The 24,144-nt window shown below is 43.7% G+C and overlaps 2 protein-coding genes across 5 annotated transcripts in view; one reads left to right on the top strand and one right to left on the bottom strand.

The window, feature by feature from the left end:
* HACD3 (3-hydroxyacyl-CoA dehydratase 3) overlaps positions 1–12,351 on the bottom strand; it is a 41,105-nt gene extending 28,754 nt beyond the window's left edge. The window contains exon 1 of the mRNA XM_032418134.1: positions 12,080–12,351. Coding sequence (XP_032274025.1) covers positions 12,080–12,166 — 87 coding nt within the window. The 5' untranslated portion in view covers positions 12,167–12,351. The remainder of the gene's footprint in view (positions 1–12,079) is intronic.
* Positions 12,352–12,382: 31 nt separating this feature from the next.
* The window catches only part of DPP8 (dipeptidyl peptidase 8), a 73,131-nt gene continuing 61,369 nt past the window's right edge, over positions 12,383–24,144 (top strand). For 2 of the 4 annotated variants that reach the window (XM_032418126.1, XM_032418125.1), the window contains exon 1: positions 22,236–22,437. The gene's annotated coding sequence lies outside the window, so the exon portion shown is untranslated. Of the gene's footprint in view, positions 12,464–12,666; positions 12,732–22,235; positions 22,438–24,144 lie in introns of those variants that run through there. The other 2 variants (XM_032418127.1, XM_032418128.1) reach the window with 2 other exon arrangements.

Here is a 24,144-nt window from a genome sequence, read left to right as displayed (position 1 = left end):
GTCATGATCCTGGGGTCCTGGGACCAAGCCCCTCATTGGGATCCTTGCTCAGCGGGGAGTTTGCTTCTCCCTCCGCCTGCCGCTCACCCTGCTTGTGCTCTCTCTCTCTCTCTCTCAAATAAATAAATAAATAAATCTTTAAAATAAAATTAAATTGTTTCCTTACTACTTTGTCTTCACCTTTATTATAATACTTACCACACTGTTCTGCAATTATTGTTTATTGGTTTATCTGCCCCTCTAGACTTGAGTTCCTTGATGGCAGGGACTATGTCTTATTCATCTCTGAATCCCTACTGTCTCATTAACTACTGAGTGAATTGCAATTAAATCAATTCATTCCATTTTCATAATTTCTGACAGAACTACAGAGTTCAGTGAACTACCTGCTACCACAGCCTTTAGACATTTAGATCTCATTTAAATCATTAGTATTTAGTTTTGCGCATGTGTGTGATTAATATATGCACACAAAAAAAGTTATACGGCAAGCATGAGGCTGCTATCTTTATAAGGGACTGTTTCCAAGATCAGCCCTTGGCTGGCATCGAGAAACCTGCCTTTCCTCCGTCCCCTAACAGTTCGTTCACTGGGCCTAGACTGTGCCTACAAACAAGGTGACTAGTGGTAAACACCAACTTTCCTTCTGGGAGTCTAGAATTTGGGTACATAGGTGCTGACTTTCTAATAGGCTTCCCTGGGCAGAAACATTATACATGATCTACTGCAGTTTTCATTGCTGGAAAAAAAAGAGCAACTCAAGTGTATACCCTCACAGGAAGGACAGAGGATGAGGAGCCCTGTACATGGAATTTCTCCACACTCCACCTGTGGTTTTTTGTTTTGTTTTTTTTTAAAGATTTTATTTATTTATTTGACAGAGAGAGAGACAGCGAGAGAGGGAACACAAGCAGGGGGAGTGGGAGAGGGAGAAACAGGCTTTCCGCCGAGCAGGGAGCCCGATGCGGGGCTCGATCCCAGGACCCTGGGATCATGACCTGAGCCGAAGGCAGACGCTTAACGACTGAGCCACCCAGGCGCCCCTCCACCTGTGTTTTTAATCCTTTGCTGATCCTGTCATATATCCTTTCACTGTAATAAACCTTAGCCAGGAGTACAACTATATGCTGAATCCCATCAATTCTTCTAGTGAATCATCAAACACATAGGTGGGTATTGGGCATCTCCCCCGAAAAAGTGTCTCAACCCAATATTTTATTTTGAAAATTTTTAATTCACTTAAAAAAAATTTTTTTTAAAGATTTTATTTATTGGGGCGCCTGGGTGGCTCAGTCGTTAAGCGTCTGCTTCGGCTGGGGTCGTGATCCCAGGGTCCTGGGATCGAGCCCCGCATCGGGCTCCCTGCTCCGCGGGAAGCCTACTTCTCCTTCTCCCATTCCCCCTGCTTGTATTCCCTCTCTCGCTGGGTCTCTCTCTGTCAAATAAATAAATAAAATTTTTCAAATAAAAATTTTAAAAAAAAGAATATTTCATAGGTGATGTGGGTACTTTTTTTTTTTTTCTTGATATGAGTACTTCTTAAGGCATCCTAAGAGGAGGCCACACCTTGATCATTTAATTAAGAGATGGGGATTGCCTTGGGGCGCCTGGGTGGCTCAGTCGTTAAGCGTCTGCCTTCGGCTCAGGTCATGATCCCAGAGTTCTGGGATCGAGCCCCGCATCAGGCTCCCTGCTCTGCGGGAAGCCTGCTTCTCCCTCTCCCATTCCCCCTGCTTGTATTCCCTCTCTCGCTGTGTCTCTCTCTGTCAAATAAATAAAATCTTTAAAAAAAAAAAAAAAAAAGAGATGGGGATTGCCAGAACCCTCTACTTTAAAGGTACTCTTTTTCTTTTGTAATTAGTAAGTAATCTAACAGTGTAATCTCCTATTCTCTAACTATACTTTTTCCTCCAATGGAACTGTCATCCACTGATAATCCTTGCCTGATCTGGAGGTTGCACAGAGATGATTTTCTAATTCAATCATTCCTTCTTCATTTTTTAGCTGGCATTCTTCTGTAAGGATGAGTTTTCCCTTTCTCTCTCTGTTCCCTCTTTATATTTTAAATTGAAATTTTTATTGAAATAATTATAAATCCACATGCAGTTATAAGAAATAACACCAAGAGATCCCTTGTACTCTTTGCCCAGTTTCTCCCAAAGATAGTACTTTAACATAACTATAGTATAATATTACAGTCAGGATATTGACATTGATAGGACCGACTTATCTTATTCATAGTTTCCCAGTTTGACTTGTATTCATTTGTGTGTATGTGTGTAAGTACTATACGATTTTATTACAAGCGTAGGTTTGTCCATCACAGTCAAGATACTGAACAGTTCCAGATCCCTGGTGCTGCCCTTTTGTAACCACACCCACCTCCTGCCCCCTCCTCTTGCCTCCCCGCCCCCTGCCCCAGCACCTCCATCTTCCTTTCCTTTTGAGTATCACTATGGACTGATGGATCTTCTTTTTTAGTTCCCTCTGTCAAAATCCACTACTATTCTTATTCTTTTTGCTGTTCAAATGATCACAAATTTGGCTGGTGGAAATCCCTTCAAACCAGCTCCTATGCTATTCTGACATGACTTTGTGGCCTTTGACCATGTACTTTCTCTAGCACAGACTTGGAATAATCAGCCATTTCTTCAAGGAGCCTTAGTTCCTTCAGCGAGGAATGGTAATTTAGAAAACATGATCTGGGGGCACCTGGCTGGCTCAGTCAGTAGAGCATCTGACTCCCGATCTGAGTTTAAGCCCCATGTTGGGCGTGGAGCCTACTTAAAAAAAAAAAAAAAAAGAGAGAGAGAAAAGAAAACATGATCTGGCACATTGAGGTATACTCAATGCTCATTTTTAGTGTCTAGCTAGGAATTTTTAAAGTCATGCTGTCATATTTAAATTTCCAATTCAAATTTACTATTATAGAGTTTCTCATCTTGTTACTTATTATTTTTATCGCTTTTCTTACAGTGAAAACCTTGGTTCCTAATAGCATTAACACATTTATTTATTTGATCCTCAAAAAGTTTCAGAATTATATCAGTATTTTTACTGACAATAAACCTACTGAGTGAAGTACAACGTTTCTTTTTGTTCTTAGAATGCATTCTACTAGGGCGCCTGGGTGGCTCAGTTGGTTAAGCGACTGCCTTCGGCTCAGGTCATGATCCTGGAGTCCCGGGATCGAGTCCCGCATCGGGCTCCCTGCTCGGCGGGGAGTCTGCTTCTCCCTCTGACCCTCCCCCCTCTCATGCTCTATCTCATTCTCTCTCTCAGATAAATAAATAAAATCTTAAAAAAAAAAATAAATAAAATAAAATAAAGTCTTAAAAAAAAAAAAAAGAATGCATTCTACTAAAGAACCAGAGTACTGTGCAAAGTTACTTGTATTAACTTATTCATCTGGATGGTTATGTTATCAATTTTACATACACAGGTCCTTTTGATTCTGTTTGTATTGAATTTCAAGATTTGCCACTGTATTCTTTTTTATTAAGTTCTATTTTTGAATATGTAAAATAGTCACATCGGTCAAAAGTCAAACTGTAGAAACGTATCTCCAGAAGTCCTACCTCAAACCTATCTCCCTCCACCACATTCCTACTCACCACCCACAGGTAAGCATTTCAGGAGTTTCCGGTTTATCCTCCTCCGTATGTGTGCACACACATTTTCCAAAAACTAAGTAAATATACCCAGATATTCTTATATCCCTTATATGCTACGTTAACGGTAGCATGTAATATACATTCTCACACACCTTGCTTTTTTCACCTAGATCAATCCTCATCAGTTCATAGAGGTCTCACTCCTTTTTACAGCTGCATATACTCAACAGGGTATAGATACTAGTACACATCCCCTGCAATCCCCCTTGTTTGGATCCAAATTCTACTTACACTTAAAAATGCACTTCAAGGGGCACCTGGGTGGCTCAGTTGGTTGAGCGACCCACTTGCGATTTCAGCTCAGGTCGTGATCTCAGGGTCGTGAGATTGAGCCCTGAGTGGGGCTCTGCACTCAGCAGGGAGTGTGCTTGGGATTCTCTTTCTCCCTCTCCCTTTGCCCCTCCCCCACCCCCACTCCTCTCTCTCTCTCTCTCTCAAAAATAAATATGTAAATAAATCTTAAAAAAAAAAAAAGCTCAAGGCCCACATGCTTTAGGAAGAAAACCTTCCTCTCTTCCCGGAACTCCAAGAACACTGTACCACTGATTACTCTGCTCATCCTCTCCCCCCACCAAGAGGAAGCTTCTTTAAAAGTTATCTATAGGGGCGCCTGGGTGGCTCAGTCGTTGAGCGTCTGCCTTCGGCTCAGGTCATGATCCCAGGGTCCGGGGATCAAGCCCCGCATCGGGCTCCCTGCTCGGCGGGAGGCCTGCTTCTCCCTCTCCCATTCCCCCTGCTTGTGTTCCCTCTCTCTCTGTGTCTCTGTCAAATAAATAAAATCTTTAAAAAAAAATAAAATAAAATAAAAGTTATCTATAATCATTACTTCTTCCTCACCATAAATTTACTCTTAAATCCACTCTGGTCTAGCCTCTATCCCCACCACTCCACTGAAACTGTTATTATCAAGACCAATAACCTCCATACTGGCAAATCCAACAGACATATAGTCTCATCATACTCCAAGCAGCACTGGACACAGCTGACTGCATCCCATGGAAATGCTCCTGTCCCCTGGGTTCTAGGACACCACAGGGCACCGTCTGGATTTTGCCGTGTAGGCTACTCCTTTTCTATCCTTTGCTGTCCTTTCTCCTCTGCTCAACTTCTCAATGGCTGAGTAGCTCAGGACTCAACCCTTCCTATCTCCACCAGTTTTTATTTATTTATTTATTTTTAAAGATTTTATTTATTTGAGAGAGGGAGAAAGCGCACACATGGGGGGGAGGGGAAGGAAGAAGCAGAGAACCCAACAACGACGGGACTCTATCCCCAAACCCTGAGATCATGACCTGAGCCAAAAGCAGCCACTTAACCAAATGAGCCACCCAGGAGGCCCCACCACCAGTTTTTAATATCTATCAGTTTTCTGTCATAAATTGGCATGTGAAAGGGCCAAATTAAAGCCACAGTATTTTATACGGCCTGCAGAGAATTGCTTTTGTTTTATGTGTGTATTAATTTTTAGTTTGACTTCACCAGCAAGTGCTTTCCACCTAGGGACTCTGCAGGAGCTGTCCCTTCTCTCTGCCACATTCGTCCTCGTACTTCCGCACAGCTTCTTCGCAGTTAGGTCTCTGCTCACTTCCTCAGAGAGACCTTCCCTGACAACCCAATCTGTGGCAGTTCTCGTGATGCCTGCTCAGATTGGTCTTCTTATGCCTTCTCCAAAATGTTATTAATCTGAAACTGTTCGATGAATTTGTTCACTTTTACTGTCACTCTTTCACCACCAGCGGTTTCAGCACATGAACTTCATAAGAGGAGGGACCTCCGTCTGCTCCTCCTGCCCAAGTCTCAGAGTCTGAAAGACTCCCACACACACAGTAAGCCTTTACATGTATTTGTTGAATAAGTCAAGTGTAAAACTATAAGGACTTTTTTTTTAACATTTAAAAAAAATCTGGATTTCTAGCTTCTCTTTCACAAATTAGAAAAATCAGATGCCAACCTCAATCTGCCTTCTTGCATGACAATAGCTCTCCCTTTAGGATGAACCCTATCCTCTCCAATTAACCACATTCCCCACCCAGCTCACTTCACAAACATTTACTGGGCACTCACTAGATGCCAGGTATCGTTCAAAGTGTTCCACATTACTAGCTCATACACACACACACACACACACACACACACACACAAAGCCCTATAAAATAGGTACTATTATTATGAGGATTTTACAAATGGGCAGCTGAGGCTTACAGAGGTTATATAACAGGCCCGAGATTACAAAATCAGCAAGGGGCAAGACCCAGATTCAAATCAAGGCAAAAAGACACCTGGGCTCCTCATCACTATTTTGGGCATTTGAGTTGGTAACCTCTGATCTATTCTCTTTACCTGGGTGAGCTCAACCTGTCTCAGGAATTTAAATACTATAACTTATTAACTGACAATTCCAAAATTTGCTACATTTCTTCAATTCTAAAATGCACATTTTTTTCCAATTCAGTATCTCTAAAATCAGGATATATAATACAATCGATAGCAGCACCTGACAAGTAAGTGCTTTGGCCAAGTGGCAGCCGTAACACGCCTATCACTGCCTGAATGTGTGTGAACTGGCTATCATTCCAGATGGCGTGACTAGATGGTTGCAACTGTTTTTCAGTCAAAAAGCCACTTAAAGGGCCTTTGAGGAAGGAGTATGAGTCCTGGTTCTCATCTGGAAATATTTTCTTGACATCTTCTGGTCAGATCCAGAAAGTGCCAGCATTGAAACTTATAAATAGGTCATGATGACTTGAAAAAAAAAATGCCAGAGATAACAGTAAGGCACTCTTCCAGAAATGGTGCATTTACTAGTCCTTAATGGTACGGAGGATGATACTATGTGGGAAAACATAGACCGTGACATCCCTGAGGTGAAAAGTGATTCAGAAGAGTAGACTCTAAAATATGAAGATGGGGGGCACCTGGGTGGCTCAGTCGGTTAAGCGTCTGCCTTCAGCTCAGGTCATGATTCCAGGGGCCTGGGATTGAGCCCCATGTCCGGCTACCTGCTCAGTGGGGAATCTGCTTCTCCCTCTCCCTTTGCCTGCTGCTCCCCCTGCTTGTGCTCTCTCTCTCTCTGTCAAATAAATAAAATCTTTAAAAAAAAAAAAAGAAAGAAAGAAAATAAGCAGCCCTGATATCTGAAACTGATCTGACATTCACAGCTAGATCTCAAAATTATTACAAGCTGGTCTAAAGCTTACAGCAAGGCCATTGTGCTCTCCTATTAAACATAAACAATCTCAAAAAATACCAAACCACCTCAGGTTACTCTGATATCATGATAAAATGACACAAAATAAGGTCAACTCATAATTTTGTCTAAGAAGAAGTCACTCGCTATGTCATCCAAAACATATCCAATCATAGAATGTCCCCACTCTCTAACAGCACGCCATCTAAGATGAATCCCTACTTCCTTAGTCCCTTTCCCAATCATCCAACCAAAGCCTAAATCCTATAATCACTTATTTCTAGTGCCCTCTTACTGAGACGCCCCATGTCTCAAATGTGTTCCCAAAATGTGTTCTCCCCCATCGAAACAAGCAATAAACCCACTTGTTAAAACAAGATGTTTCTCAAAATAGAGGAGCATGGGGAAGGGGGCAAAAATAAAACAAGATGAAATCAGAGAGGGAGACAAACCGTAAGAGACTCTTAATCACAGGAAACAAACTGAGGGTTGCTGGAGGGGAGGGAGGTGGAGGATTGGGGTAACTAGGTGATGGGCATTAAGGAAGATGTGTAATGTAATGAGCACTGGGTGTTATATACAACTGATGAATTACTGAACTCTACTTCTGAAATGAATAATATACTATATGTTAATTAACTGAATTTAAATAAATAAAATTGAATTTAATTTAAAAAAAACAAGCTGTTCCTGGTGGTCTTTAAAAGGGTTGGGCAGGGGGAAATTGTATAAAAATGTCCCACTGCGGGGCACCTGGGTGGCTCAGTTGGTTAAGCGTCTCCTATGGCTCGGGTTGTGGTCCCAGGGTCCTGCTCAGCGAGGAGCCTGCTTCTCCCTCTGCCTGCCGCTCCCCCTGCTTGTGCTCTCTCTCCTTTCTCTCTCTCACTGACAAATAAATAAATAATCTTAAAAAAAAATGTCCCACTGCTGAACAATCTCACCAACAATTGGTAATGTTAGACTTTCCATTTTTCCCAATCTAAGAAATATATTATCATATTCTAACAAATACTATTCCTTTAATTTACATGTCCCTGATTACAACTGAGATCAAGCATCTTTTTAGGTTTACTGGCCATTCTTGTTTCCTTTTACTCTGAATTGCTTATATTTTCTTCCCCTTTTTCTAATGGGTAATATGTCTTTTTCGTATTGGTCTGTAGGTGGTTCTTTATATATTTCAGATGCTAGTCATTTGTCTGTGATATGTGCTGTAGATATCTTCTTCAAGCTTGTCTTACATCAGTTAATCTTTAGGATTTATGTTTTGTGTGTCTTATTTAACACATTATTCCCTGTTCCAATACCATAAAGATAGTCTCCTATATTTTCTTTTAGTAGTTTTGCTTTATGCATTCAGGTCATTAACCCCCCTGGAATTGACTTTTATGTATGACATAAGGCAAGATCTTATTTTATCTTTCGCTATTTGGATTACTAACTGTCCCCAAACAATTTCCTGAATGGTTCATCCTTTGCCCTATTAATATTCAAAGCCACCTCTGCTGTACATTTTCATATATGGATAACTCTGCTCATAGACTCTACCCTATCCTATTGCTCTTTGTGTTTCTCTCTCTCATCTAAGGTTTAATATAACAATAATAATCCTTTCACTTGAATAGCAAACTAGAATTTACAAAGCACTTTCAAATCCATTGTCTAGTTCAGACCTCAAAACAATCCTGTGAATTAGTGCCTTCACATTTATCTGGATGAAGAAACTGAGGGACATAAGGATTAAGTGAATTATCCATGGCCACCAGGTAGGAAGTAGAAGCCCAAGACCCCTATCTTCACCCCTATCTTCGGTTACCCCTCTTTCTACCAGAGTGTCTATCAAGTAAGGACAAGAACAATATCTGTCAAACAGCTCCCAAAGGTATGCACTTTGTCCACATACAACTAAAACAAACCAAAACCTTGATAAATGAACAAATGCTTTAACAACTATGGTTGTTGGCACAAAGCTGTCTATTATGCTTATCTTGAAAATAAACTCTATTCTGAAAATAGCCTTGCCCTGGCCCCCTGGACTCCAGCTGACATCTTTGCTACTGTTTACCTCAAACACAGACAAGACTGCTGTTGGAAGTCTTTACTGAGCACCATCCCTCCTCACATTAACAGCCATTTCTCAGCAGCCACTAGCCCTGCACCTCCAAGGACAGAATAGAGATGTGAAAACTGGACAGTTCTCTGTGTCTCAGAAAGGGAGGGGAGCAGAGCTGATGTCCCCAAATTGGAATTCAACACTAAAACTCAGTAACTGTGGAAAACACCAGAAAGCAGGGGGTAACAGAGAGCTGTCCAACAACCCAGCACCTAGCTTAATGAGCTAGGAGTAGGCACTCCACAAATGCTTTTCATTGAAAAATGGATTGCTTCATCCACAGCCTGAATCACAGGTTCGACAAGCCCGCACTGAGCAATTAAGTGAGAAATTAAAAAACAACAACAACAAAACAAACAAAAACAAAAACAGCAGCTCCTGACATTCAGAGGGTGGTCTGTCACTCACAGCTCGGCCTTGTTATTCTCCAATTGGACATAATGGCACAGAATACCAACCTTGGACAAGGTTATTCTGAAACCTTGACAAAATGAGACAAAAGTCATTTCTTTTTTTTTTTTTTTAAGATTTTATTTATTTGACAGAGAGAGAGACAGCGAGAGAGGGAACACAAGTAGGGGGAGAGGGAGAAGCAGGCTTCCTGCCGAGCAGGGAGCCCTACGCGGGGCTCAATCCCAGGACCCTGAGATCATGACCTGAGCCGAAGGCAGACGCTTAACGACTTAGCCACCCAGGCGCCCCGACAAAAGTCATTTCATAATTTTGTGTAAGCACAGACAAAAACGTGGCTGCTATGCCACTCCCAAAATACCAGACGTCCTTTCTGTCTTGGCCAAAATGAGTGACTGCGACTTCTCTACCAATTACTTTTATTCTTTTGCTAGTCTCTCCTCCCTACAGATAAGATTTAGTCTGATAACCAGCCACAGAATTACCCGTTTTCTGACAGCATCCAAATCCTATAATCAGGTCTAACCCCCTTAATGAGACATCATTGTCCCCCATGGGCTATGCTCTCCCTTGCTGAAATGAGTAATAAACCCAACTCGTTTAACCACAGGTGTTTCCCTGGCAGTCTCTGGCTGCAGTGCATTGACACCGTACAAGTCAGACAACCTAAGAGTCTACGCCTTTCTCTTCCTGGAACGTTCTTCCAATCTCAGTTTGACAAGAACACTTCATCTCATTTCTGGAAGTCATTTCTAACTAAACATAAGAGAGGTAACAAATTCCTTTAACACCAGAGACCTGGTTAATATTCAACTTCAATTCTACCAATAAACATACTCCTACACAAAACTTTTTGTCTGTATATGATAATATGCTTCTTCTAGATAGTATGCTCTTGGAAAGCTGAGGCTGTCTGACTCATCTGTAAATCTCTAGTACCTCACACATGGTAGAGGATTTCTTTTATGAGTGGTATTAAAACATTGCTTTGGGGGGGGGGATATTTATTTTTTCCCAAAAATAAAAGGATTTCTCTCTCCAAAAGAATCTTCCATTTTTTTCTCCACCTTTGCATTTCCTTAAATATAATACATTTCAAATGTATACCTTTCATATTTCTAAATATACCAAATATGATTAACATGTGTTCATATCTCTTAACAAAGAGGTTTAGATCTCTCAAGACAAACATAAACATGATGCATTCTTTCATTGTCCAACTAATTTCCATTTCTTTCCACCACCACCACCCACCTATTCCCCTAAAAACAACTTTAAGTGTTTGCAGCTTGTATCCCAGAACCGTACGTCCTTATTACATGATAACATCTAGAGAGGGAAGGGCCTGAGTTTAATCTGTCTACGTAACACTTGGCTAAATTACTTTTTTAAAAAAGAGACTGTCATAACACATGTTCCACAGTTACTGAGAAACCTCTCCAGATGGAGACTTTGATCCCCATCAACAAAGATTTTGTTTGTTTCCTTCTTTACTGCAACACCCTGGAGCAGAGTAGAGGGGGACAGCACAGACCATTTACTCATCTTCTGATGCAAAAGTATAATTCAATCTGGTTTAACACATTAAATTGACACACCATGCACTGTCCTATCCTATCTAAAGGCTTTCTGGCCAGTACTGTCTTTATGTGTCAATGGGAAAATGGGTTTAAATTCCAGAAACAAAGATTCAACTCAACAAATTCAAATCCACACCCAAAGAGCACCTACACTTTGCAAGAAATATGCCAGACAGGTGGACAGATAGAAATATGACCAACTGAGTCAAAGGCAGCGAAAGTTAGGTGGAGTGAAGGAGGTTACAAATTGCCATAGATGTCACGGAGAAGTAGTAAGGATGACTGAAGAAAGAACATTCCAGACTGAAAACTCCAGTTTCTCAAAACCTGGAATCCTGGATGGTTTGGACAGAGGCAGGGGGTCCACAGGTCCTGGTATCTCTACCATTTAGGAGGCATGGGCTTGTTCATACAGGGAGCTAAGGAAATCAAACATAAATGCTCTATGTAACTTAATTTTTAAGTTCTCTATGCAACTCCGCAAACCTGAGCTCACAGCCTTCAGAACAGACGGAAAATCACTTTCTCCGGGTTTCCGGATTTTAAAATTAAAATTAACAAGAATGACTTCCATCACTGAACGGTTGGAAGGTGGGTGTGGCCCCTCTGGGGGCAGCCGCGACGGGCCTTGTGAACGGCAGACCGGCCTGGCTGAACCCCTCTGGCCAGCGCCAAGACGTCCAGCCAGGACACAGCAAGCCACCGTCATTCTGCACCCCCGGCCCAAAGAGCTCATCCTATGCCTCGTAGGGCCTAGGCAAACCCGAACCCCGACGGCTAGGCCTCCCGGGCCGGGCGCGGGCTCCATCAGGCCGCAGGCTGTGAACAAAGAGAAGGCCCCGGGGCAGCCTCCGAGAGCCGCACAGGACTCACGCAGCATCCGAAAGTACCCGCAGCCCTCAGGGGGTTGTGCCCCAGGCCCGGGGTCTACGAGTGTTCCTCGACGAGGGCCAGCCCCTGCCCCGGCCCGGACGCCGAAAGCGCACCGCGTCGCCGAACCCGTTGGCGCACCGCAAGCTCTCCCTCGCGCACCGGGACAAAGGGGATGGGGGAGATCGGAAGGTCCCGGGAGCTGAGACCCCGCGTTCGTCCCGCCGCCCGCACCGGCTTTTACCTGCACGTCACTCAGCTCCACGCGCAGATACAGCTCGCGGTGTCGCTGAGCCCAGTAGACGTGCGGCGTCAGCACCTGATTCTCCATGGCCACACTGCCCAGGGCGCGGGGAGATGGATCGCTGCGCTTCGCTGCTTCGGAGAGTGGGCGACTGGAGCCTGCCGAACGCAGGCCACAAACCCCCGCGCTCTCGAGCGCGGGCACCCGGCCACCTCGAGACACCCTACGCTCGCAGGCTGCGCTTGCGCAGTGAAGATTGTGGGCGGTGTCGCCGTGAGCGCTTGGCCTCTGTTGGGTTCGGAAGGGGGCGGAGCCGAGCAAAGGTACGACTGGCCCGTGACGCCAGAGCGTGAGGCGGCTGCCTGGGCAATTGCCAATCAGCAGGTGCGTGCATGGCGCTTTTCTCTCTTCTCCAGGGCGATGCTTTAAGAAAGGCTTAAAAAATGAAAAGTGCTGGAGACACCTAAAGGACTGATCAGCATGGGAAAGGGCTTGGGACTGGTGTATCTGGAAGGTCCCTCCTGTCCTATCACCTATTAAATCAACGTTTACTGAGCGCCTACTAATTGCGCTGGGCTTCAAAGCTAAACACTGGAGTTACAGCAGTAAGGCACAGTCCCTGCTGTCCTGGAACCCTGCAATTACAAACACAGTAAGGCTGGTGATGGTTATAGGGGGAGCACTGTGGGAAGAGGGTGGAAGGGTGTTCTAAGAGGGGAGATCTCGTAAGCGTAAAGGCCAGAGATTTTCAGCGCAGTCCCGTAGAACTTTATGTCGTGATGGAAATGTTACATTCTGCGTTGTTCAGTATGGTAGCCACTAGCCACATGAGGCTTTTGAGTACTCGAATGTGGCTAGTGAGACTGAGAAATTGAGTTTTCTATTTTATTTACTTCTACTTAATTTAAATAGCGACATAATAGCGGTTATCCTATTGGACAGAGCAGGAGACTTGTCTCTCTTAAAATAGGAAACCCAAACTAGATACAACACTAATTAGTGTCTAATTTAAGCTATCTCGTCTGTATCCACTTTCATCCCTGAGTCTGCCACAGTGAAGAATTTAATAGGAAGCAACATTACTGTGAAAACCAGAAGTCTGGGACAAAAATGAAACTTATAATTCAGTTCTGATAGCACCCATTTGTTTAGCAAAGTGCTGAGCACAGGGATCCAGAGATGAAGAGAAATGATGCGGGCTCTCAGGAAACATTTAATTCAGGGGGTAGATAGTATAAAATATGGGGGTTTTAATATGGTGAATGCACGGAGCTTAAAAAGTCAGGATGGTGGGAACTGAGGGTTTTGGAAACAATCGGTGGACATTTAAAAGTGAGTCGTTGAGAGCTGGACAGTGAAATGTGAGGAGAAATTTGATAGAGAAAGAAGCAGGGGTAGGATAGTGGAAATATGGGTCAGGAGTTCAAAGGTGAAGAAATGTGGAAAGTTTTGTGTGCTAGGGGTTAAGGACATGGAGAATAGAAATCACCCTTGAGGGGCGCCTGGGTGGCTCAGTCGTTAAGCGTCTGCCTTCAGCTGGGGTCATGATCCCGAGGTTCTGGGATGGAACCCCATATCGGGATCCCTGCTCCGCGGAAGCCTGCTTCATCCCTCTCCCACTCCCCCTGCTTGTGTTCCCTTTCTCGCTGTGTCTCTCTCTGTCAAATAAATAAAATCTTAAAAAAAAAAAAAAGAAAAAAGAAATCACCCTTGATCCAAAAAAGCAGATAAGGAGTGAATTAGGAAAGTCTTTGTTTGCTTCAGTGAGGTATTTGTCCTGTATTCCACAGACACATAGCAGCCAGGGACCCTTGTTAAACTGGCGATTAGCCAAATCAAGTATGTGCTTGGCAGACCCACCTGTCAGTGAGGAGGAATTGATAGCAGGCAAACTGGTTGGAGGTGATGCAATCTGCTGGGTATGGGATAACGAAAGAAGTAAACTTGATAACCTTGAATTTTAAAAATAAAATATTTTTGAAATGATAAAAGTGTTTTTATTGCATTGTCTTTAATACAATGCAGATACAATATAGGACACTTTTTAAAAATTGAGGTATACAGGAAATGAGCAAATTTGAAATGTTTAGCTTAAGCTGAATTTTTACTTACTTACATTTATATCTGTGTAATTAATTACCAGCTAGACCAAGATCAGGAACGTTTCCAGCATCCCCGGGGTTCTCTCATTTAGTATACGTTTGCCTCCCAGCCCTTCCTCCAAGAATCACCATAAAGTAGATTTTGTCTGTTCTTGAATTTCATATAAATGGAATGGTTTTAGTTTGTCTCTCCAGTGTTGTATTTCATTGTATGAATATAGCACAAATTATTTATCCATTCTCTTCATGAAGGACATTTGCATTGTTTCCCATTTTTAGCCATTCTAAAAAATGGAATGCAATGAACATTTTTGTACCTATCTTTTGGTATATAAATGTGCTTAATTCTCTTGGATAAATATGTAGAAGTAGAAATGCTAGGACATAGGCTATCTCTTTAGTAGATAAGCAGATTTTGTTTTTGTTTTTAGTATAGTTGACACAGGAGATAAGCAGTTTTACAAAGTGTTCTGATCAGTTTACAAACCCACAGGCAATGTTTGAAGTTCTAGTTGCTTTATTTCCTTGGTATTTTCAGTTTTTCTAATTTTAGCCATTCTGGTGGTGGGTATGTAATAAACAGTAAAATAATTTCAATTCAGAGTAGTTAAAACCTGAGGCTTATCAGCTGACCTCCGTTCAAGGTGACAGCTATTGATAAGCTAGAAGATTGAATCTTGACATTTTGCCTCAGATCTTCCATAAGAAGGTCCAAAGGAAGGGGGCCTATCCAGCCTGCTTCAGCTAACCACCATGGTTAACCTACTGGCCTGAGTTTCCATATCCATCAAATGAGAGAGTTAGAGTCAGCCCTTTCTGATGATCTTATTAGCTATTTCTAAATTTTCCTGCAAAGAGACCAGCTTTTATGGACCCCTCTCTCCAGGGGAAATCCAGTAAGATAAAAACTGAAATAGAGAGAGGAATGAGTAGCGTCTGGGTAAACTATAAAACTAAAAGATGGCAGAGGGGATAAAAAGACAGAGCCAAGTAACACTGCCAAGCTGAATGAAGGAAGTAAGGCTGAGGGTTTTATGATAATACTAGTCAAATAAAATGCAAATGAAGCACTGTCTATGTGTCCTACCTTGTAGATGCAACCTTTCCACCCCAGGGCCAGGGCCATCTCTCTCTTCTCAGGCCACAGGAGGCATTTGCTGAATACTTGCTGTGAATGAAGCACATGCTCAGTGCTTAAGGCTTTTTTTCCAGCCTCTGACAAGTGATCAGGCCCATTCTCCTTGTTCACCTTTTTACAGAATCTTCTATTCCCGGAAAAAGTTTTAGAAAACGAGCTATAGAATTTGGCTGTCTTGTGCCTCACCCAGAATCACCCAGAGAAATATCCTTAATGAAAATCATGTTTGTCTATCTAGCCAGCACAAAGCTGAGCGGAGAGGGAGACTCACTGCGTCAGCCCAGGCACCTACTGGGGCATTGGGTGGACCCAGCTCATATCCCTGTAACCTCCTAGCTGTTCCAAGAGGGTGGGCACTGCAGCCAGTCATTGACAGAAAAAAAACTTCCCCTCAGTTTGTCAACCCATACTCCAGAACAATGTGCAAAATGACCCCTTGGGTATGAGCAGTGGCCTTTCCATCCTATTCAGTTTGATCTACCTGGTAATTCTTGGCTCTCTGAATTGCCTGCCTGGTCGCCAGGTGCAGACAGTTGGTATGCCACCCTTTGTGTGAAAAATAGTGGAATAGTAGGAGGAAAAATCATCTATCTATCTATATGCATTTGTTAAGAGTCTGACTCTTGGTTTCAGCTCAGGTCATAATCTCAGGGTCATGAGATCAAGTCCCCATTCGGGCTCCGTGCTCAGAGGGGAGTCTGCTTGAGATTCTTTCTCTCTCCCTCTGCCCCTCTCCCCCCTCGTGTGCTCTATCTCTAAATAAATAAATAAATAAATAAATAAATAAATAAATAAATATCTTTTAAAAAAATAAAAATAACTTCAAGAAAGGTTTATGGTGTTTGTGGTGTTCCATGGTGAAGATGTTCGTGGTGTTCCATGGTGAAACATTGGGAATTACACAAGGAAAATGCCCAAATGAATGGTAGTATAACTACTCAATGGAAAAACAATACAGCAGTGCAAAATGGTGAATTAGAAACTAGCAATACTGAAATGTTTATGATTAAAAAAAATACAAAATTTCCAATTACAAGGGTGCCTGACTGGCTCAGTCAGAAGAGCATGTGACTCTTGATCTCAGGGTTGTGAGTTCAAGCCCCGTGTTGGGTCGTAGAAACTACTTATATAAAATAAAAATAAAAATTTTTTTCAAAAATTCCAATTGCAACTTTACGTAGTGCTGCAATACAGGGAAATATCTTGTGTTTTTGTTTTGCTTCTTTATAACCCTTGAGACTTCCCAATTTAGGGGGCTGGGATTTGGTAATCCTTGCTCTGCTGCAGTTGTAATGATGGGACATCAAATTCTTCTCTTTAAACCTGGATGCACATGTAAAACAGAAATTATTTGCAATAGGTGGGCGGGGGATGGGCTAGATGAGTGATGGGCATTAAGGAGGGCACTTGTTGTGATGAGCACTGGGTGTTAGATGTAGGTGATGAATCACTAAATTCTATTCCTGAAACCAATACTATGCTACATGTTAACTAACTTGAATTTAAATACAAAGGAAACAAATAAAATAAAATATAATAAAATATTTGGAATAATATGCAAACTAAATAAAAAATTTCCAAGCAGAATAGGGAGAAAAAAGTCAAAAGAGAAGTAAGGGACTCTGCTCAGTGGCATTTACACAAATCATAAACCTGACTTTGGAGTTCAGTAAACCCCAAGAGAATTTTTTTTTAAGATTTATTTATTTATTTTATTTTTAAATAAAGATTTTATTTATTTACTTACTTATTTGAGAGAGAGAGTGCTCAGGAGTGAGGGGCGGGGCAGAGGGAGAGGGGGAGAGAGAAACTCAAGCAGGCTCCATGCTCAGAGTGGAGCTGGATGTGTGGAGCCTGATCTCAGAATTCTGAGATCATGACCTGAGCCAAAATCAAAGTCGGATACTCAACCGACTGAGCCACCCAGGCACCCTGAAAGATTTATTTATTTGTTTGAGAGAGAGAGAGAGAGGGAGAGAGCAGGTAGGGGAAGGAGCCGAGAAAGAGGGAGAGAGAGAATCCTCAAGTAGACTCCCCGCTGAGCACAGAGCCCAATGCAGGGCTCCATCCCAGGACCCTGAGATTACGACCTGAGCCAAAATCAACAGCCAGCCACCCAACTGACTGAGCCACCCAGGTGCCCCAGTACGAGGGTTTTTTTAAAGGGGCAGGGGGAACTAAGGGAGTGCCCTTGAGAAGGAGCCTGAATCTTGCCCTCACCTCCCCTTAAGGGCTTATCCAAAGCTGAAGGGAATAGTACATTCCCCCCTCGACACCCATGGCAGGTTTAGGGAACTAGGGAAAGAAAAGCCCTGTGCTCATGACCAGGCATTAGTGCAAGATCCTTGAGAAGCACCCAAACCTAGTGGAGATAAAGGTTGAATATTAGCAAGAGGGCCCAAGGCTTCCTGGATGTGGGTGTGGGTAAAGGTGCAGGAGAGTATGTAAGAAGGACTAACAATTGGGACAGAAAGAGTGTGGACTGCCAACTAGAGATTGACAGATAACAGATCTCATCAGGTACCTCATGATGGCGGGGGGGGGGGGGGGGGAAGCCATAACTGAAGATTAGCTGGTATGTTCATTTCCTAGTGCAGCCATAACAAAATATCACAAATGGGGGGGGGTGGGGTGGGCAGAGGGCTTAAAACAACAGAAATCTATTCTCTTACAGTTCTGGAGGCTACAAGTCCAAAATCAAGATGCTGGCAGGACCATGCTCCCCTGAAGGTTCTAGGCAAGAATTCAACCTGTTGGTTACTGGCAATCCTTGATGCTCTTTGGCTTATGGGCGTTCATGCCAATCTCTACCTCTATTGTTGCATGACCTTCTCTGGGGTTATGAGGCCTTCTCTGGGCTCATATGGCCTTTTTTTTTTTTTTTTTTTAAAGATTTTATTTACTAGAGAGAGAGAGAGAGCACAAGCAGGGAGAACAGCAGAGGGAGAGGGAGAAGCAGGCTCTCTACTGAACAGGGAGCCCAATGCAGGGCTCAATCCCAGGACCCCGGGATCACGACCTGAGCCAAAGGCAGATGCTCCACCTCCTGAGCCACCTAGGCGCTCCTCATATGGCCTTCTTATAAGGACATCAGTCAGTGGATTTGGGACCCACTCTACTCGTTAGATCTTACTTTAACTAATAACATCTGCAAAGACCCAATTTCCAAGTAAGTTTTACATTATTAGGCTCTGGGTGGACATGGATTTGGGGAGGACACTCTTCAGACCAGTACAGCTGGGACAAAGGACATCATAGGAGATCCTGGTATAGAACCGGGACTGGCCATTATCCCCTTCACCAGGAAGGATGCTGCGTTGAATGACTGGGTGTGCCTGGAATTAATCAAGATTACATTTTTTACTATGAGGTGAAATGGGTCATATAAATAGAGGTTGCGTTGAATTATGGAAAAACTAAGGAAATTAAATGTAGTACAAATCTGTATGTGGCTTGAAAACATTGATCCTGCTACCTATATAAAATATGTATACAAAACAAAAAAAAAAAGTGGATGGATCTTTCTGTAATGATTTTAGAATGTTGTGTTCAAATTGGGAAGAATGATGCTTATTGTTGCCTGGAGGTGGTACAAGTAGCATTACCTAGCAAGGCTTGGGCATGCCCGTCTGGGAAGCCAGAGTTCCCAGGATTTTCTCGTCCTGTGGTCTGGGCCATGCTCTAAACCTAGGAAAAGATTAACACATGTGGTCAATTGATTTTGGAAGATCCATGTGAGAGTTGCTAATAAGTAGCTGTGTGACTTTGGCCAAGTCACACTCCCTCCCTGGGTCTTTGTTTTTCTTTCTGTGAAATAAAAGAATTAGGCTTAATCATCTCCAAAATCACTCCCAATTTGTTGATTCCGTGATTCTTTGAGTTTAAGTATAGGTATAGATATAGTGTGTGTGTGTAAACAAAATCAGAGGGCTGAGGGACAGAGCCAGGATGGTCTTTCCTGGGGATATGGTCCCAGCCTCAACAGTAGATCTCTGGGACACATCCAGGGCTCATGTTTACCTTTGCTGCCTCTTCTTTCCTTTCCTACCTCCTCAGAGGAAAAGTTTCTGTTATCTTTATCATCATCACCACCATTTATGAATATAATTAATAAATGGAATGCTTAATGTGCACCAAGCATTGCTTAGCACTTTAGATGCATTATATATTTCATTCATTCATTTCAGTGATGTTACCGAACTCATTTTACAGATGAGAGAAATCAAGCTTAGGAAAGCCCAATATCACTGTCAGTAAGGAGAGGAGCCAGGATGTGAACCCACATCTGGCTGATTCCAGGAGTGCACGCTCTTACCCATGAGTACCAGAGGAAAAGTACCACTGCTTGAAGATCATGGAGTGTTACACACAGAAGGACTGGTGGGTTGGTCTCTGCTGACGCCCAGTGTAGAAAACTGTCGGGGTCTCTAAAACATAAGCCCAGACCCAGACAAGGACCCGATTGCCTCAAACAGGCATGGCTTCCAGATTCAGCCCCAATTTCCCTAGGAATGGTTCTCCCTTGACCTTGCCACCCTAACTTTTACTCACACTTCCTGCCTGCCCTCCATTATGCCAGAACATGACTGTGATGTTAGGCAGGCACAGATCTGTGTCAACACTGCCATGCTATTTATTCAGACTCGTGTGCTAGACAACTTGCCTTTTCCTAACGAGTTCCTAGAGCACAGGGCCCCAAAAAGCCGACTAGGCTTTGGCAAGCACACACACGAGCTTGGCAAGACCCAGGCCTGACTGAGTCAGCCAGTAAAGATACAAGGAGCCACCTCAGATTCAGACAGTTTATTACTTACCTATACAACAAAAGGAAGAATGCATTAAGGTCCCAGCTGCCAGTGGTCCTTGTCCCACAAATCCAAACAGAGAATATTGAAACAGAAGGGGCCAGATGACTGCAGTGTAAGTTGTGGGATACCCAGCTGCCGAGGAGCCCACTCTAGACTACAGCTAAGTGATTCTTATATTCTGCAGCTCTATTCTGAGGGCGTGGGGCACAAAGCCCACACCTCATCAGAACCTGGGAGATGAGAAGCACTCAGGGGAGATTGCCCTAAGATCCTCATAAGCCTTCCATCCTCTGCCGTTCTGGGAGGATCACAAAGCATTCTGCTAAGACTCAGAGAAGCTTTGGTTCAAGGCCCGTGAGGCCTATGGAGATACATGCAAGGTTGCCAGGGTAGATGATGGAGCTATTCCCCTACAGCTTACTCTGGTTTGAGGCTTTTTAAGCCCACCAAAAAGAAAATAAGATTGAAAACCAAGAAATCTGATCTAGATCAATCCATACTTAGCCAAGTGACTTAACCTCTCCAGAGCTTGTTTTTTTTTAATCCATAAAATCATATACTTTTTGTTTGCTTGCTTTTTGCGAGGACTTTTTCCTCTTATTAGGGTGTAAACTGCACAAAGGGATCTTGTTTACTTTATACACTCTTGCAGCCCCAGTGCTTAGAACAGTGATAGGCACATGGCAGCGATTCAACAAACACTTGGTTGAAAGAAATGAACTGCAAGATATTACACTGTACTTTGTTAGTATGTGCATGTGCATTCAAAGCCTTAAAACCTACTTTCAGGTCATTTGCAGAAAATTCACAGAGGAGTCCCAGTGAAAATGACTGTACTTTTCTTTTAAGGGAGTCCAACTAAAAAAAGCCTCAAAGTGAGTAACTACACAATGAGGAATGGAATGTGGCAACCAAATGGATCTTTTATTAGTGCCATTATAATAAATCCTAATGATACACACCTCTGACACATTGCTCTTTGTAATATAGGAAAGAGGGGAAGCCCCTCTTTTTTTTTTTTTTTTTAAAGATTTTATTTACTTATTTGAGAGAGAGAGAATGAGAGACAGAGAGCATGAGAGGGAGGAGGGTCAGAGGGAGAAGCAGACTCCCTGCCGACCAGGGAGCCCGATGGGGGACTTGATCCTGGGACTCCAGGATCATGACCTGAGCCGAAGGCAGCCGCTTAACCAACTGAGCCACCCAGGCGCCCGGAAGCCACTCTTTTCTACTGTTCTGTTCTACACCTGCCACTTTCCCAATCATGCCTGGTTCCCTTTTTCTCAGACAAGGTCTGGTGTAAAATAGGAAAGATTTCGGGTAAAGGGAACTCCTCTTGTTGCAAGTCACTCACTTTCCTGCCCTAGTCCCCACTTTCCTCATCGTTATGTATTACGGTGATACATATGGTTTTTCTTAATTATAACTAATCTGTTACATCTCTTCTACAGATTAACAATGGCTCAAAGAGATTGAGTGACCTGCTAAAGATAACTAATTAGTATGAGAGCCAAGCTTTCTGATTCCAAGTTCAGGTTTCTTTCCACCACAGCAACGAACCGCTTTGCGACGCCTGGGTGGCTCAGTCGGTTAAGCGTCTGCCTTTGGCTCAGATCATGATCCCAGGGTCCCAGAATCGAGCCCCATATCGGGCTCCGTGCTCAGCAGGGAGCCTGCTTCTCCCTCTCCCTCTGCCTGCCTGTCTGCTTACTTGTGATCTCTCTGTCAAATAAATAAATAAAATCTTAAAAATAAAAAATAAAAGACACCCCCGGGCCTTGGTCCCTCTCCTCTGTCATCTTCCTTCAGGGACAGGGATTTTCGGTGGCCAGCTCCTTGCTCTAATCTACAACTCTACCTGGCACATAGCAGGCACTCAATATATATTTGTTGAATGAAAAAAAAGAATAAGCAGAGGCGCGCCACAGTGCGTCCTGCGACTTCTAGCAAGTCGCTGTCTGTTTCTGGATTACATCTGTCCCCCGTCCCGCGCCCGGTTTGTTCCTCCGGCCACTAGATTGCACTGTGGCAACGCACCCCACCCAGCAGGGAGCGGCGCCCTTCTTGGCCCCGCTGAGCCTTCGCTGGTCGGAGGGCGGGTCGCGAGGAACCGGAAGTGCCGGAGCGCTGCCGCCGCGGCCGCTGCCGCCACCGCCTTTAAGTGCCGTGTTCACCGCCTGGGTTACCACCGGCTCGGTCGCCGAGGAAGCCGCCGCAGCGGGGTCGGGAGTGGAGGCGGCGCGGCATGAAGCGGCGCAGGCCCGCTCCGTAGCACGCGTCGGGACGCTCCGGGCGGGGCCGGGGGGGAAGGTGCAGTATCCGCCCCCTCTCCTTCCCCTTCGCCCGCGAGGCCTGGGCCCCAGCCCGGCGGGCCCGCTCCGCCTCACCGGGGAACCGCCCGGCGCGCTCTCCGGGTTAGCCCGCTCTGCGGTTTACCCGGCGCGCCGCCCTGCGCGGGTCAGAGCTGGTGGCGAGGCCCCGCTTGCCGGAAGAGGAAGCCGAGGCTCTCAGATTCCGATTCCACCAACGTTCACTGGGCGCCCCCTGAGCGCTGGGTGCTGGCCTCCGGACTTCCACGTCCGTTATCTTAATTGAGCCTCGCTGGGGTTGGGAGCCGGGTATTGCCCGGGCTTGCAGATGAGGAAACGGAAGCCCGCAGAGGCGAAGGGATCTGCCTAAAGTTCGACTGTGGCGGATCGGATTCGGACTGAGATTTTTCTGATTTCCCAGCCGGTGTTCTTTTCCTTCCTCCTGCCTCACTCTAGGTCGATTCCCTCCCTGCTCACCTGAGGCCCCTTCTCATTCTATTTCACACACCCCGGGGCAGGATAGATACATTTCTTTCCCTCTTTCCAACTCTGCCCTCACACACTTTCTCCTGAGACTTCTAAGACTTGGCATCCCCCCATTCTCAACATTCTCTATTACACCTCTCTTCTAACCCCATTCATAGCTTTCAAGATCTTTGTCCCAGTCAGTGATAATGAACCTCTCAACTAGCTATGGACCCTGAAGAGTGAAATAGCTAGGCTTCAGTGAGGCGTGGGGTGTTCAACTGGACGACTGTTTGCCTCTTGGGTTAAAAATAAGAATGACAGTTGAGTACGTCCAGATTCAGGAGTTCTGAAGCTATTCTCTAACCCAAGATGCTCTGCTCTGAGTGAGGGGCTTAGTGCATGGGACCGTGTCTTGACTTCTTAGTCCATTGTTCTTAGGCTAGCATAACTTCACTGTTTTCCCTCCATTTGCCCCGAGCTTTTCTCACCACATCTCTCTCCATCACCTACTTGGGCTATGAGAGCCCAGAATTAAAACTGATAATGAAATAACAAGTGTAATCACAGATCCTCTTTTTTTTTTTTTTCTTTCTTTTACTGGAATTCCAGAACAACTTAATGCTTCCTTTTATGGAAAAGTTACCTAATTCAGTTATTTTCAGACTAGAGCTAGAAAGGAAAGGAGCAAAAGTGGAATGCACTTAAAATGGATAGCACATTCTTGGTCTTATGAAAAAATTATTAAATTCAAGTTGGTTCCCTTTCCACAAAAATGGCCTGTTTTATAACTCTTTTTGGTTGTTCTACAAGTCTACTCTGTCTCCAACCAGCTCAATATGTATTATGTAAAATAATACAAATGTATTATTAATGTAAAAGCAGGAACAGGACCAAGCACACAGAAATAAATCCTAGTAATCATCTGTCATTTTTGAGGATTTGCAATAGCCACCTGAGTAACCTCACATTTGTGTGCCTTTTATACTTTCTAAAGTTCTTCCATAATTTTCCTTTTAATGTACATCTAGATGTCAGGATTTACACTGTTGTTAGGATATCCTTTTGAGAAAATTAGGCTATACATTTCTGAAATTTTTTAAAAATTATGATTTTGATAATCTAAAATACAGATACAAAATAATGCAGGCATTATATATAATTATATATTACGCCAAGAAGAATATTTCTATATACTATTTGGGACTTTAGATTTAATCGTTTTGGCCACATACGATCCATT

Source organism: Phoca vitulina, unplaced genomic scaffold (assembly GCF_004348235.1).
Source record: "Phoca vitulina isolate PV1807 unplaced genomic scaffold, GSC_HSeal_1.0 scaffold20, whole genome shotgun sequence".
NCBI classification, from domain to species: domain Eukaryota; kingdom Metazoa; phylum Chordata; class Mammalia; order Carnivora; family Phocidae; genus Phoca; species Phoca vitulina.
Note: the sequence above shows the minus strand (reverse complement) of the source record. Positions and strands in the feature narration are given on the sequence as shown.